General features: G+C 40.7%; 1 protein-coding gene across 6 annotated transcripts in view; it reads right to left on the bottom strand.

Annotated features, from left to right (window-relative positions):
- celsr1a (cadherin EGF LAG seven-pass G-type receptor 1a) overlaps window positions 1-14,158 on the bottom strand; it is a 95,967-nt gene that overhangs the window by 55,536 nt on the left and 26,273 nt on the right. For all 6 annotated transcript variants that reach the window (XM_026146100.1, XM_026146097.1, XM_026146099.1 and 3 more), the window contains exon 2: window positions 80-435. In XM_026146100.1, the coding sequence (XP_026001885.1) occupies window positions 80-435 (356 nt within the window). The remainder of the gene's footprint in view (window positions 1-79; window positions 436-14,158) is intronic.

Here is a 14,158-nt window from a genome sequence, read left to right on the forward strand (position 1 = left end):
AATGGAAGAAGGAATTTTAGCTACATTTATTTCTTCTACTAATGCTTCTGATGTTTTTGACCTCAGGACTGTGCGTTACCTCTTGAGTGGATATGAGCCTGAGTCGAGTCCTGTGGAGGTAGATCTGCTCCTGCAGCTCCTCAGATGGGAAGAACATGCCTTTACCAGGAGCCCCTCCGGGCTGCAGCGCCGAAAAGGTTACGTTGAGGATGGAGCCTTGGACGTCGGTGTCGTTTTGGATGTTAAACACAAACACTGCTTCCCGCTTGGTGGAGAGTACATCCGCCACTCCCTCAAGAAAGAGGCTGAGCAGGGGAGATAGAAAACGCTCCTGGGACATGTTCTCCAGACGAACCGTGATGCTGTTTGTCAGCATGTCATCAGTGATGATAGTGACCCGCAGTGTGCAGAGGGCAACAACACGATGGATACCATCTGGAAAAAAAGAGGAGGAAGATATTTTGCCTTTACTTACGGAAAGCTCCAGATTACAGTAAAAGTCTAACAAGGTAAAAAGTTCAGAGAAAACAATGTACCTTTTTGGAATAAAGAGCCCTCGGATATAACAAGCAATGAAGTGAACTCATACAAAGGTATAATGACAAGCAAATTTACAGACAACTGCACAAGGAACCCAACCACAGTTTACATGGTTAAACTTAAGGCTCACAGTGATCTTGGCTCACAAACATGAGACACAATACCAAAACTTATTATCAAAACAGAAGAAGGTCAGAACAAAAGTTGTAAGCCAAAACATTCAATTCATTTTTTTAATATAGTACCAAATCTTAACATCAGTCACCACAAAGTGCTTTAAGGACCCGACAATTCCCGAGAGAAAACCTCAAAAATTAGACGGCACACTAGGAGCAAGCACTTGGCTACATTAGAAAAGAAAAACTCCTTTACATGTCATTGTATGTAGACTTTAACACAGAAATAATTTTACCTCCTGAATAACTTCACATCTCTTCTCTCATTTCTCTCCTGTCTCTTCACCCTTCATCTCAAGAAAAGTCAGGAGGAATCACATCTGTTATCTCTGCCAATTCCAGTCTGTGTTTATCTCAGACTATCTTCAGGAAGTCCAAAAACTCATCTAACAACTTGTATTTGAAAATAAAAAAAATCCAAGAGACTCTTTGAAAATGTATTTATTTAATTTTAAAAATTTAATTACTCTGATTTTGGACAGCGGAGGACAAAATCGGGTATTTATTTTCTTTATTTATCTTATTTATTTATTACTTCCAATAGTGCTAACATACTACACAGGGCATGAACAAGATTTTTTTTTTTAATTTTCATTGTAAGTGGGCTAAAGTACTTAATTAAAAGTAGTCTAACATAAATGTAAATGCTGTGATTTGATTATTTTAATAAACCATGTAACTTGGATGGATTCAACGCTGGCGTGACCACAGTGCACACGTCTGCTGTTGCTCACAGTGGTCCAAGGGACGCTCAGGGAGTTTGTGCGTTCGCTCAGACACGTGAAAAATTAGAGGGAACATTGCTATCAAGCCTTTTTTCGCAATAGTTAGCTTGTTAATTAGCCATCATCATATGAATTCGTAATGTTTCTCAAAGAGTAAACAGCAGATTTACATTCCACTTACATTCTGGTACAAGTTTATAAACCGTGGGGCGGGATGAAAACAGGCATTGTATTTTTTTTCATCAGATAAAATGACAGTCATCCATGGCTAATTTTATTAGCAATAGTTAGCCAGCTTATTAATGCGCAGCTAAAAACTCTGCCCTTCAGGAACTTTTAATAGTTCTTAAATGAGAAGTTCACAAAACTGTTTTCAAAAGCAAAATGAATAATTTGTAATTTCTCAGGTTATTGTGCCTGGGAGCCACTATTAAGTATGTCTCAGCTACATGGAGTACCTTTAAGCCACATTGTCTGGACCCAATCCCAAATCTGCACTACTGCTTGACAGCTTGACTTGTTTACTGTGTAACACTTTTGCTGCTAGATTGAGTTAAGAAATTTCAAGTTGGTGTAGACTCAATCTTATTCAAGCCTTGACTCGGAGTAATTAGATTAGTCTAGGATTGCCGCCCCCAGGGTCATGCCTACTTCTTGCAGAGCTCTGTTGCTTATGAAGGGAAACAGAAGGCTCTTGGCCTGAGTGAAATACAGCAGGCAACAGGTGGTGGGGCCAGATGAAATTTGCTGGTGGGGGATAATACTGTTGAAGCTACGAAGGGAGATGGGTCGCATTGCACAGCTTTGCTAGTCCATGAGCACATGAGTGTGTCATATGTGTTTTCGGGTTCACGGTGAGGTCCGACCACAGGTGCCCTGTCACTCTCAGGCTTGCATGAGATCACTTCTCAGGCACTTAAACTCTTCTCGCACACATGAAGATGCACAGATGTCAGTCAGAGCAGGGTGCGGACAAGCGAGTTCTGGATGCCTGCTAACCAGACTGGAGGTCATTTCCAACCACACACAGATGAATAACTCACAATGGGAAGCAACATGGGGGTCGGCTACTTCAAAGCAACCGAGAAACTGCTACGTTGGGGCTCCAGGGATTGTAAGGGAATCATCGGCGGCACGGATAAAACAAAACAAACACACAAGTGTAGACACACATTAACGTCACTCTGCAGGGCAGTGAAATTACACAGCAGCTGCTCTTTATCAGACTGCTGTAATGTGCTGGAATGGAAGTGCTCATTCAGCACAGCACTAACAGGCTAGCTGCTAGAGTAGCTGCTAGCCAGTGTGTTTATTTCTCTAAAGTTTTCAGCACCTGCCTCTCAGTGTGTCTCTGGGAGGACAATGTTATCTCACTTGCTGCAAGAAATCCATCACCTGGTATGCTTGAATACACATATCCTGCACAGATGCAATAAAATATAGAGAATATATGAAGTTATCTTTTAGGAACTGATTTTCGACTTTGATTGCTTGATGATTTTGTACACTTCCAGTGCCAAGTGAAGACATTATACCAGAGAGGCCTAGCGGCATCATCAAATAACTGCCTAAGCATACATAATAGGTGTAGACACAATATTTTATTGTTTTCCCTTATGGTAAAACAGGTAGATCTTTACAAATTGTTAGCTTCTTAGACCGTGTGAGCGGCATATGAGCAGTAACACCAAAGAGCGCTGTGGGAGCCTGGCACTGGGTCTAAAAGTGATGGACCATGACAGAAAACATAATAGAATTTGTAAGGCAAATCTCACATTGGCCATGCACTGACGGATAGTCAATCGTAATCGACACAGTGTGACAATTCTGCGTTCATTATGACCTTTTGGCCAAGAAATAATGCAAGAACAAGTATTTACATTTTTAAAGGTTTCACAAGGTGTTTGTTTCCTTTGGTTTTCCAGAGACATCTCAGGCCAGGCTATTTATAGAGCCCACCAGCTGCTAACATGGGATCACACACATGCAGAGGATGGGCTGGACTGTGGAAAGGGTGTGTCACAGGCAGCCGACGGCATGGAAAAACACATTCTGCGTAAGTATGCCACACACAAACTCACACACAGACAGACACACCACAGTCACACATAGGTGCCAACAGGTCTGCAATGTTTTAATAGACAACCCTCTGATTAAAAACAAGCTAGCAGCATGCAAACCGTGCTGCAGGCCACTTTGGATGGAAACAGTTTATTATATACACGTTCCCTTATCTTAATTAGCTGGCAATATTCTGCACTGCTTGATTGACTGGCTAAGTTCAGTAATGATAGGCAGCACGTTCAGGCTACATTATGACTCACTTATTGCACCTTTACAGTCTTACAGCGTCAATAAATATGAAAAACACAGATTAGAGATAAACAACAGAAAAGGAGACTCATCAATGGGCCACACATGCTTTGCAGGTGGTGAGGTCTGCAGAGGTGATAAGACCTGATAAAGAACTGTGAGGCAAGCCACACCGGTGACAACTGACCACACACACACAAACAAACACACACACATGGATGTATACACATAAAAACCTTGTGTCGATCGACAGTCAGTGTGCTTCCCTGACCACATTTTTCTTAAAAGTAGAAAGGCTGTCTATCTCCTTGAGAAGACCCCAACAATCAGATGATCCCCTATGAACTGGCACTCGGCGACAGTGGGAAGGAAAAACTCCCTTTTATTAGGAAGAAACCTCCAGCAGGATCCAGCTCAGTAATATTGCAATAAAGCGGCTCGACTGTTTGTTGTGATTTGGCGCTATAAAAATAAAATTGAATTGTACTGAATTGTTCCCGCTAACTCACGCACTCTGTGTTTGTGGTTGGCGCTGTCATGTCAAACCCAGAGAGCTGACACACATTGTGGCCAGCTGTCACCGTGACGGTCACAATGTGTGCAAAAACAAACAAGATGCTCGCATAAATGCAAACGTCTGTGGTTGTTGAAAAGTAGAAATGTGCTTACGCTGCAGTTCAGCTTCACTTTGATTTACATCAACCACTAGTAGGTAGCACTATTAAGCCTTACAGTTTGAACCTGTGCTCATGAGGTCACGCTGTAGTCCCTTTCAACTCTGGTGGCAACTGTCTGAACAATGTAAAAGCCAGCGCCGGTGTTTAGTCAGGGGAGGGCGGGCAGTAAAACAACAGAAAACAAACAAGACATTTGTATCTGTGGCAGCTTTCAGAGAGGTGACAAGCCCACCAGAGAGAAACACACACACACACACATTTCCCCCCATCAGCCCCCACTGAATTGTAGATGCTAACACACGCTTTCCTCTCTAACATTAGAACGCTATTTTATACATCTTTTCATTTTAGCTTCCCCTCTGAAGATAAATCCATCCTGCTGGCATTTATATTTATTTCTGACTAAAGAGAATGGCAATTGAGAGCTTAAAATGTCACAACCACAGGGGACGTGCCCTATTAGAAAAGACGGAAACCTGTAAGGAGACGGGGGGGGTGTGAAAATTCTCTATATTCCAGCACAGTTCGTTTTATAGGTTGTTCTTTAAGCTAATTTTTCCCTTCAGTTTTCTCTTTTTTTTCTCTTCTGCCTCTGGTTTAGAAGAAAAAGTTTAAAATTTTTGAACCAATACAAAGCCTGTAACCTTTACTGGCTTGCAGCCAATCACTGGGCTGAAATTCAAACAACAGCCCCTCCTTCTTGGACACACCTGAACACCTTCAGCCTATCAGGAGGGGAAAACAAACGCCAAGCTTGACTTCAGAGGTGATCTAACACAGAGACTCTTTGAATAAGGCAAGCTGGCAACGTTCCACCCTCTCTTTTTCTCTTTTCCATTTTCTTTTCCCTTCTTTTTCCAGCCCACCAATAGGAAACGCTGCCCAGAACAATAACTTTCAGGTGCTCTGAACTGATCTTTCTCATCTTTTTGCTAGTCCGCTCTGCCCTCTTTATGTGCTTCATTAAAACGTTTTAGCTTTCCTCAAAGGAAGCCTTCCCCTCGACAATAATCTACAACTGTTCTGTTCGTCTGTCCAGCAAGATGTCAAGTCTCCTCTCGTTTCCTCTCTTCTTCTCTCTCACGGCAACCGGCGCCAACATTGGATCACATATCAGCAGCCTGCAAACACACGTACAGACATCCTGTATGCTGAATGTGGAGGGAAAGCACACTGCAAAGAGTAACTTAGGTTAGCTCAATCAATGGGTCATCAATCAAAAGACTTAAAGCCAGCATAGCAGAAAAAAAAGATGAGCGGAAAAAGGACATTTGTGAGGGCAGGAAATGAATGAGAAATGCCTATGCAGCACAGTACCACCTGAAACAAGTGAAAGAGTGACCCTAAAACTAGAAATGAACTCAGTTGGACTCAGTGTGCAAATTGTTGAAAATCAAAATCACTGTTGCTTTCTACATTAAAAAAAAATCACATTTAACTATCACATTTGAGCTCAGCAACCTTCGAGCTCTATAGGAACATATCCAGAGTCGAGTCCCAATGGCAACACGTTGGTCTGCAAATGTCTGCATTTGTAAATTGGATAGCAATTATTTGCAAACTTTCAACAGTCTCTCTGAGAGCGATTGCTCTCAGAGCAATCCAGGTCAGACTGCAACTGTTAGCAGAAAGGTTGCCTCCTGTCAAGTGACCTGTGCAAACACTTTGCGATCGAACGTGGTCATGAATGTGCACAAGCTGTAATCCATCGCAGAATGTGAAAAAATTCAACTTAAACACCAGACGCCATCTTTTTTTTTGTAGTTGCAATGAGGTCATTGTCCTATTTTTACTCGTGTGACTGATCCATCAGCTTGCTCTGTATTAGGAAGCAGCTTTGTCAAGCTAAGTGTCTCAAGTATTTTTTGGTTGAGCTGATTTAATGTAAGTTTGCTTGGCTAATGTTATTTCAGGAACACGGTACATGAGATGAGCCCTCGAGTTCATAGTAGTCTCAGACTATTTACAAGATAGCTTTTATTTAGTAAAATTTGGTGTCCATGCACTGATACAATTAAGCTAAAGAAAATATGCTGTATCCCCCGCCCTTTATTATGCATCCCATAACAAAGCATGATTTACAGTTAAATGTTTAACTATGACAAAGTGGTCATTTTAAATGCAAACATGGGTTAACCAGGGGTTAACTGCAGGAATGTCACAGGCAGCAGGTTAACAGATACAGAAAGAAATAATAATTTACTGGTTCTAAGAAAAGTCTGTTAGGTCACATTATAACAGTGCCTTTTCCCCCCTCCCTGACATCTCAAAACAACCTAACCCTAACTTCATGCAAGAGGTTAAATTCTTGCACTCTGACAAAGTGATTTCTGGAGGAAGAGCACAAAAGTTCAACTGCAGCCAAGCATACCTCGCTATCACAGCTCTCCCCTTCAGCGCTATGGAGCTTCACTCTGCAGCCACTCGCCTGCTCATGAGTTTGAGTGTTTTCTCTCATATCTGGAAGCACTCAGCGAAAGCCCCTCTCATCTCCTGCCATAATCTGTCGGCCATATTTTTTCTCAGGTATGCCTATTTGATCAAAGTGTTGCAGAGAGAGTGAGGCTAGGTTTTGAACCCTCACACTGACACGTGGCGATAAAGCTGACAGGAGAGCGGCCCTGCAATCATACGGACAGGGGGGAAAAGGGAGGGAAAGAGGAGAGAATCTCTGGACACGGAGACAGTGAGAGATAGGGAGGAAGGCAGTATTATACCACATGTTGTTTCACATGCAGTAGTTGAAAGGGAAGCTGATTAACTGCAGGGACGGGGTTATCTTGTAGCTCTCAGGGTGTTACACAAAGCACCTTCCATCCTTCTCTGACTGTAGTGACCATTAGTATTCCATCGTATTAGTACGATTCCCTTTCCTTTAATTTATATCGTTTCTTCAAGTTATCAGAAACCCCCTAAAAAAGTATACAAAAGACTCCATTCACCCCTGCACTGAGTGGTGGAGTAGGGAAGGGGCGTTTGTGAGGTATGGGTGTTGGGTGGACGGTTGAGCGCTCAGGCTGTCAGAAAGATAACATCCTGGCCACAGCCGGAGAACAGGTGGGATTACACGCAGACACACTGACTGAACCAGGATCAGTGAGAGAACAAATCAAACAGAAGGCAAACAGGTGGGATGTCAGAGAGAATGAACTTTTGGGTCCCACGGCACAAATGTACAGCTCACATTAGAGAGCCCGCTTGCTTTAAGCTGCCCACCAGTTCAGTGGTAGTTCTCTTTTGGTCACAGTGACAACGTGTTTCCTTTGTTTTTTTTGATGACTATCCAAAAGTTACTCTTAGATGAGAAATAAACCATGAAGGTTCCACTGTCCACTTCATTTTTATCTCTTTTTTGACCTGTCCCACTGTTAAGATATTTGTCAGCAGATATCTTCCAGATAGGGAAGATATCTGTTACAGCCTAACTCATTATATAGCATTATGCTATAACACATATAATGCCAGTGTAGACTAACTTAACTAACTAACTGTACTTTTCAAAACCAAAACCGGTACTTCTTGTTCTCGACTACTGTTGGTACGTACTGAGTAGGGTTGTCAAAAAAATATTCACTTTAATACTACTGATGCTAAAAATTATTATTGGATTAGCATTAAAGCATTAAAATGATAATGTTAATGCTGCAGCTAAGGAAGAAAACGTTATCAGTACAGCCTGTTTTTACACAGTATTAATTTAACAGAACACAATTATTTTTCAAGTGCGACTTTCTTTAAATCCTTGATTGAAGCCAAGAAAGCAGCAACTAGACAGAAACAGTGGCAGCAGACCTTACCGAACCAATCAGATCAGCACTGAAATGTGGTGCCAAGACACCAGAACCGCAGGAAGTAAACAGATCTGTAGCTTTATTGTTTGAATCTTTATTTTAAAAGATGTGCCTTTTAATTTTGCATAATTTCCTAGGTATCAATTTCAAGTTTGAAATTCTATGTCTCATGACAAACTTATTTGAACCATCTGTACACATGATTTAGTATCAAAAGAACAATTTAAAAAAAATGCATAACAAAAGTAGCCACATAGCCCCATGTCATGTCCACATTCAGTAAAACCACCTTTTTTCTCTCCTAAAAATAAAAATATTTCCAAAATTGGTTTTATAATATATTAAAAAACTTTTTTCAAAAACTGTGAAATGCTGGTTTGGGTACATTATAAAGTGGAGTGGAGTAACACTTGAAGAAACACCTGTTGTAGACCAACTTATTTTCATCCCAGGGTGTCAGATACTCTTGTTTTTGTTGTTGTGTCAGTAACACAGACAAAGTTAGGGACAAAAATGGGCATCGTACCCAAAAGTTCATAGTTTTATCCCATATAGTGTGTCATATGAGTGATACCCGATGCTGCATCTGAGAAGCCTAGTGACGTCTCAACACAAAGAAATTAGAATTTTTTTTCAGATCTTTCGTGCCAGTTTGATCTGTCCTGTTGAGTTTTTTAACGCTATTATAACAGATGTTTTCTGATCTCAGCATTAAGTCATAAAAACCGTGGTGAACAATGTTGGATTAAATTTTATATACTCTTCTTCTTGGTCCTACCCACATATCTGTAAGGGTGTACTATGGGGGAAACTCCCCCTGTATAAAACCTTTGACTTGCCACACAAGGGAGTTCAAAAGCTCCCACTGCTGTATCAACTACTCCTCCACCTTCACCTTTAATCAGAATGGACTTTCACAAGCTCTCCACAAGTGCCCTTAGTGGCAGTGCTTAAGCAGAGCACTCAGGGGCATCGAGTGCCAGGCCAAGAACCCACCCGGCTAGAATATCTATGTCCCATTTAGGATCCCTGGGAGAGAAGGGGTGAAAAGAATAGAAGCCCTGTTCCTTCCCAGACAATGCTAAACAAGCCCGGATAGGGAGGCTAGACAATGAAAATGAGCCCAAATGAACGCCTGGCTTGATTTTGTGCCTGAGGGGTGACTGGTATTAGTGTACTTGTTAGCTCATCGCCTTGTAGACAACTGCCATAAAATGGTAATTAATCACAGGCCAGGAGTGCAGATTTGGACATGAAATTGAAATCAAAGATTGAGCGAAGAAAAGGCATCCGGTTTGTTGTTGTGACAAGATTCTTGATGATACAATCATTACCTGGTAGTGACTGACATCACATTCTGGTGTTAGATTGAGAATACCCTCGAGATGGGAGGATGGGAAGTGAAAAAGAGGAGGGAACATTTTGGGGAAACAAATTTACTCATCCACCCAGTGTAAATCAATGAGACATAAATTCTTTCTCTTCAAAATTAGGTAGATGTCATGTGGCGCTTACCCTTGCCTGGATCACACAAAGTCAATAATGACATTTAAGAAAGCCAAACACCAGTTGTGTTGCACAACATTACGACTGGAGGAAGCCCAAGCTCGAGAGTGAGCTATCACCCAACATTAGCACTACAAATGTGCAGGCAATCGAAAGTGCTATCAAATCTCTCTCAGTGCAGCACTGCTTTTATAATTGATTTTAAAGCCCTTTTAAATCCACTTAGCTGAGCACTCTGGGACTTTGGTATTTTAGTTGTCTCTGCTCTCGATCTGTCTTCCCAAGTCGTCGCTCTCCTCAGTCAGCTAATCAACTTAAAGCCCTCCATTTCAGCTTATTACAGGTTCAAAGGTCACAGCTTCCAAGCACAGTCTGGCTATGTTTTCACAAGATGATACAAGAGCAAATAAAAGAAAAAAGGAGAGAACAATCCCCTATGGCAAAAGTCTGAGCAGTTTTACCCCATTCTGAAGGTAAATTAACAAGACAGAGAAATGATCTGGGAACTGGTTCTCTGTCTTACTCTAAGAGACAAGTTAATTGATGACTTTATTACAAATTGCCTGTTATTTTCTATTATTCATGCAGTCTCTTCTAATCCAAAGGTTAACTGTCACACGGTTTCCTCAGGAGACCTTCAACTGGTTTCACAGATAGATCTGAGTGCTAACTTATCAACTGTACAATAACTTTGTGGTACATGTTTTAATAAATTGGGAAACAAAGGAAATTAAATGAAGAAAATAATAACTTCAAACACTTCAAATACTACTCAGATCAAGTGCTGAGATGTATGGCGAAACAGCTTATATCAACTGAGGCAAAGAACACATCGATTTAAAAGCTCTGATATAAGTCCAAACTCTGTTGGGTGGATCTTAACATCGTATAACACTTACAGTGAGCATAATTATGGCCTGTCATGACTAGAAGGTGAAAAGAATCCACTCGAAAATAACGTCCAGTTTTAATTTACATAAAACAGTTCCTTATTTAAAAGAGAGCAATGCAACAGGGTTGGGTTACAATACAAAATAACATGTTTTTAACAGGTGTCCTACCAATTACCAAGTGTAACAGCAACAGAGTGACACAATGTTTACCAGTGAGCATGAATGTTCAGATAGTTTCGGTGTGCTAGATTGAGCTGCAAACTCAAGAAGCGATGATAATAGTAACTGAGTTTTTACATAAAATTACTTTTTATCTTGTTTTCATCTTCAACCTGTTAGTCATATTTCATATTATATAAAGTCCAGTTTCCTCAAATGAAAATGCCCATGAACAATGAATGTAGCATTTCTTTGTGAAAGTAGAGAATTTAAAGAAAAGCCTAAGCCACAGCTATGTGCAGCGTGACTTCTTGCAAGTCATCCAATTTAGGTTGTTGTACTTATGATGCAGGACGTCGTCACCACAACTCTAACAGGCCTGAGTTCTTCAGTTCTTCCTGCAAAGTCAATGTCAGCCAACTCTACTGGAAAATTTCATATGGAAACAGACGTTTAAACTGCTTCAGCCTACATACAGTTGCTGCAAGCCACTTTGCAACCCTCTACCATTTCATGCTAATCACGCTGTTTCTGACTTGATAACTGCCATGTTATTTATGGGATAATGTTGCTGTCCTTTCTTTTTTCCTCTCCATATATGCACATGGAAAGTCTGGGAGGTCCCAAAACAGAACCACGCCACCAAATATGAATTACTGCAGATGGAATAATATTCATATTTTAACCGAACTTGGGCTCTACAAAACAGAACAGAAATAAATAAAACAAAAAATTAAGTTTTTTTATTTGACTTGATGCAATACATCAAATTAAAGATATGAATTGTTGGAATTTTGCCAGGCTATTAGCACAAGAACCATGGATACATTTCCTTTGATTTCATTTCATTATGTTTTGCAGTGAGTTCTAATGATCTCCTGCAATATTCTTTTGAGCCTGTTATCAGGCAATTCTAAAAGTCTATCCTTTGATATGATAGTTTTGGTTTAAGCTTGTCTATATTAAAGTTTCCTACCTTTCATATGTAAAGTAGGATATGGGATGCACGCTCACAGGCGCAGACACATGCAGTAATGGTCTTCATGGACAGGGATAGCTAGTAGCCACTGATGTATCACCATGGCGAAAGTCCCGTCAGTCTGTGTGTGGCGGCTGATTAGTATTAGCAGTATAAGATCTTTCCAAAGTCCCCATTCAACAGATCACAGAAAAGGTGAAGAGTCAAATGGGCCTTTCTCTGTTTCAGTGGAAGGGATCACTCAGCTATGACCAGGAATGTGTGTGTGTGCATGCAGACACACACACACACACATGCCCAAACCAGAGCTCTTGCTCTGCCCACACAATCTCCTCACACACAAACATGTGCTGTCACATTTCAAGCAGCCAGTGCAAACAAATATGATTATACACATATATGAATGCAAAAAAATTAAATCAGATTAGCATTTATCTAATTCCCAACAGCGCACACACGTATTTAAATGCACATGCTGCTCTTCCTCTCATGCACTCTCTATCAGTGATCCCAATTTGATAAGCTGACAGCAGACAAATAGTTGGTTTGGTGGGAGGTGCACGCTGATCAAAAGCCTCCCAACAGGTCGGCTCGCACCGCTCTCTTAAGAGCTACCCAGCCATGAATGGCCTAATAGGACCCACGTATCCGTTACACTGACACTAGATCCCGTCTTTCTCTCTGCTTCTTTCGTTAGTTGCTGCCTTCCCTCGCTTATCCCATCTGTCATCCTGCAAATCTGTATGTGTTATTCAGTTTTATTAGGGATGGTATTTGAGTAAAAATTTTAAGATTTGAACTAGTAAAGTATTTTAGAAGAGTACCCATAACATTTAAAATATATTCAAAGACATAAGATAATGCTAAAGACATAACATAACATAATCATCAACAGATTTTTTTTCTGGAAATTTTTTTCTTCCGTTTTTATCTCTTTGCATACTTTTCTTTCGTTGTCTTGTTCCAACTCTTTCTGCTTTCCTCCGTCTCTTTCTCTCAAAGGAGGTGTCGGGTTACAGTTATTGTTGGTGCTGGTTACTGATAAATAGGGTGCCTAGTTACCAGCCAACGCACGATTGGCTCTTTTCAACAAAGCGCAGAAGGAAAAAAAAGAAGGGGGTGGGGTATACGAGGGTCGCCCAGGGAAACCATGAGACTTGTGTCAGTTTAAATAGAGAGTCGGGCAAATCTTGGAGGCATTTGCGTGTGACTGTGTGTGTGTTCAAATGCATAAATGTGAATACGTTTCGCCATTACCGCTAGGACAAAGCTAGGGAGACACTGACCCCTCCAACGTCCCTGAATACCGCCGTCAGCACCTGCTGAATGCCCGCTGTGTACCCCATCCTCCCTCCACCCCTGCTGGCATTAAAGAAGCCCTGTGCCAAAACTCCACCCACAAAAACACAAGCTGCCAGAATAAAGGGACAATAAGAGTGAAGTGATCTCATCTGAAGCTTAACTGTTATCACGAAAGAAGTTCACACCAATAGACATATAATACTGAAACCTAAGATGCCAAAAAAGGTAAGTGATAAATGGCATTTTATGCAGAGTATAAATGCTGAAATTATATGAAACCCATTCTTCAATAAACACTTGAATATGAGGACTGAAGCTCTCGGGTGCACTAACTAAAGCTTAGTAAAGCTGCAACTTAAGGTTAACATAAAATGCTCACACTCAGGTCCATTAAAACAGATTAATTTGCTATAATGTTCAAAACCATTTGAACATTATAGCATATGCATTACATAGTGATGTAGAAAGGTGCAGAAAGACCACGTGGGCTACAAATAAGACAAAGTTTGCATTTAGGAAAATGTGTTTTCTGTAGGAGAGGGGATACCTATGTTTGGCATGTGCTTGAGACTTTACAGCTTCATTTTTTATACACAAAAAGCCAAAGTGCACTAAAGGAAAGGGGAAAAACCCACAAAACAATGACATTCTTTGGGTAAAATGCCCTGACTTATTTATAATTTTAACGGCTAAAATTGATCTTTCAGGGATCTTTGCATACAAATAATATTTTATCTCTGACAGCTTACTTATTAGGCTAGTTTTTTCTTCAAGCACACATATCCTCCCCCTTTTTTTAGATACCTGGACCCCAAGCAAGTGGCAGGATTGCTAGTTACAAGGATGAAAAGAATAGCTGACATTCCTCATTTGCTGTTTTTACCAGGACAGGAAAAAGCAAATCAAACATGAGGGAATAAAATAACTTTTCACAAAAGCAGACTGCTATAATTGTTAGTTTTCATTCCTAATTAGCCACAGTAAAAATGTCTCATCCTCTGTTCTCCTGTTGAGTGATTGAGGCCTGGAGGTTTGCTCTCAGCCCTGCTGTCAACTTCAGGAAGTCTACAGAAATATTATAAATTGTTAATGTATTA

The sequence above is a fragment of the Astatotilapia calliptera genome, chromosome 17 (genome assembly GCF_900246225.1).
Source record: "Astatotilapia calliptera chromosome 17, fAstCal1.2, whole genome shotgun sequence".
NCBI lineage: Eukaryota > Metazoa > Chordata > Actinopteri > Cichliformes > Cichlidae > Astatotilapia > Astatotilapia calliptera.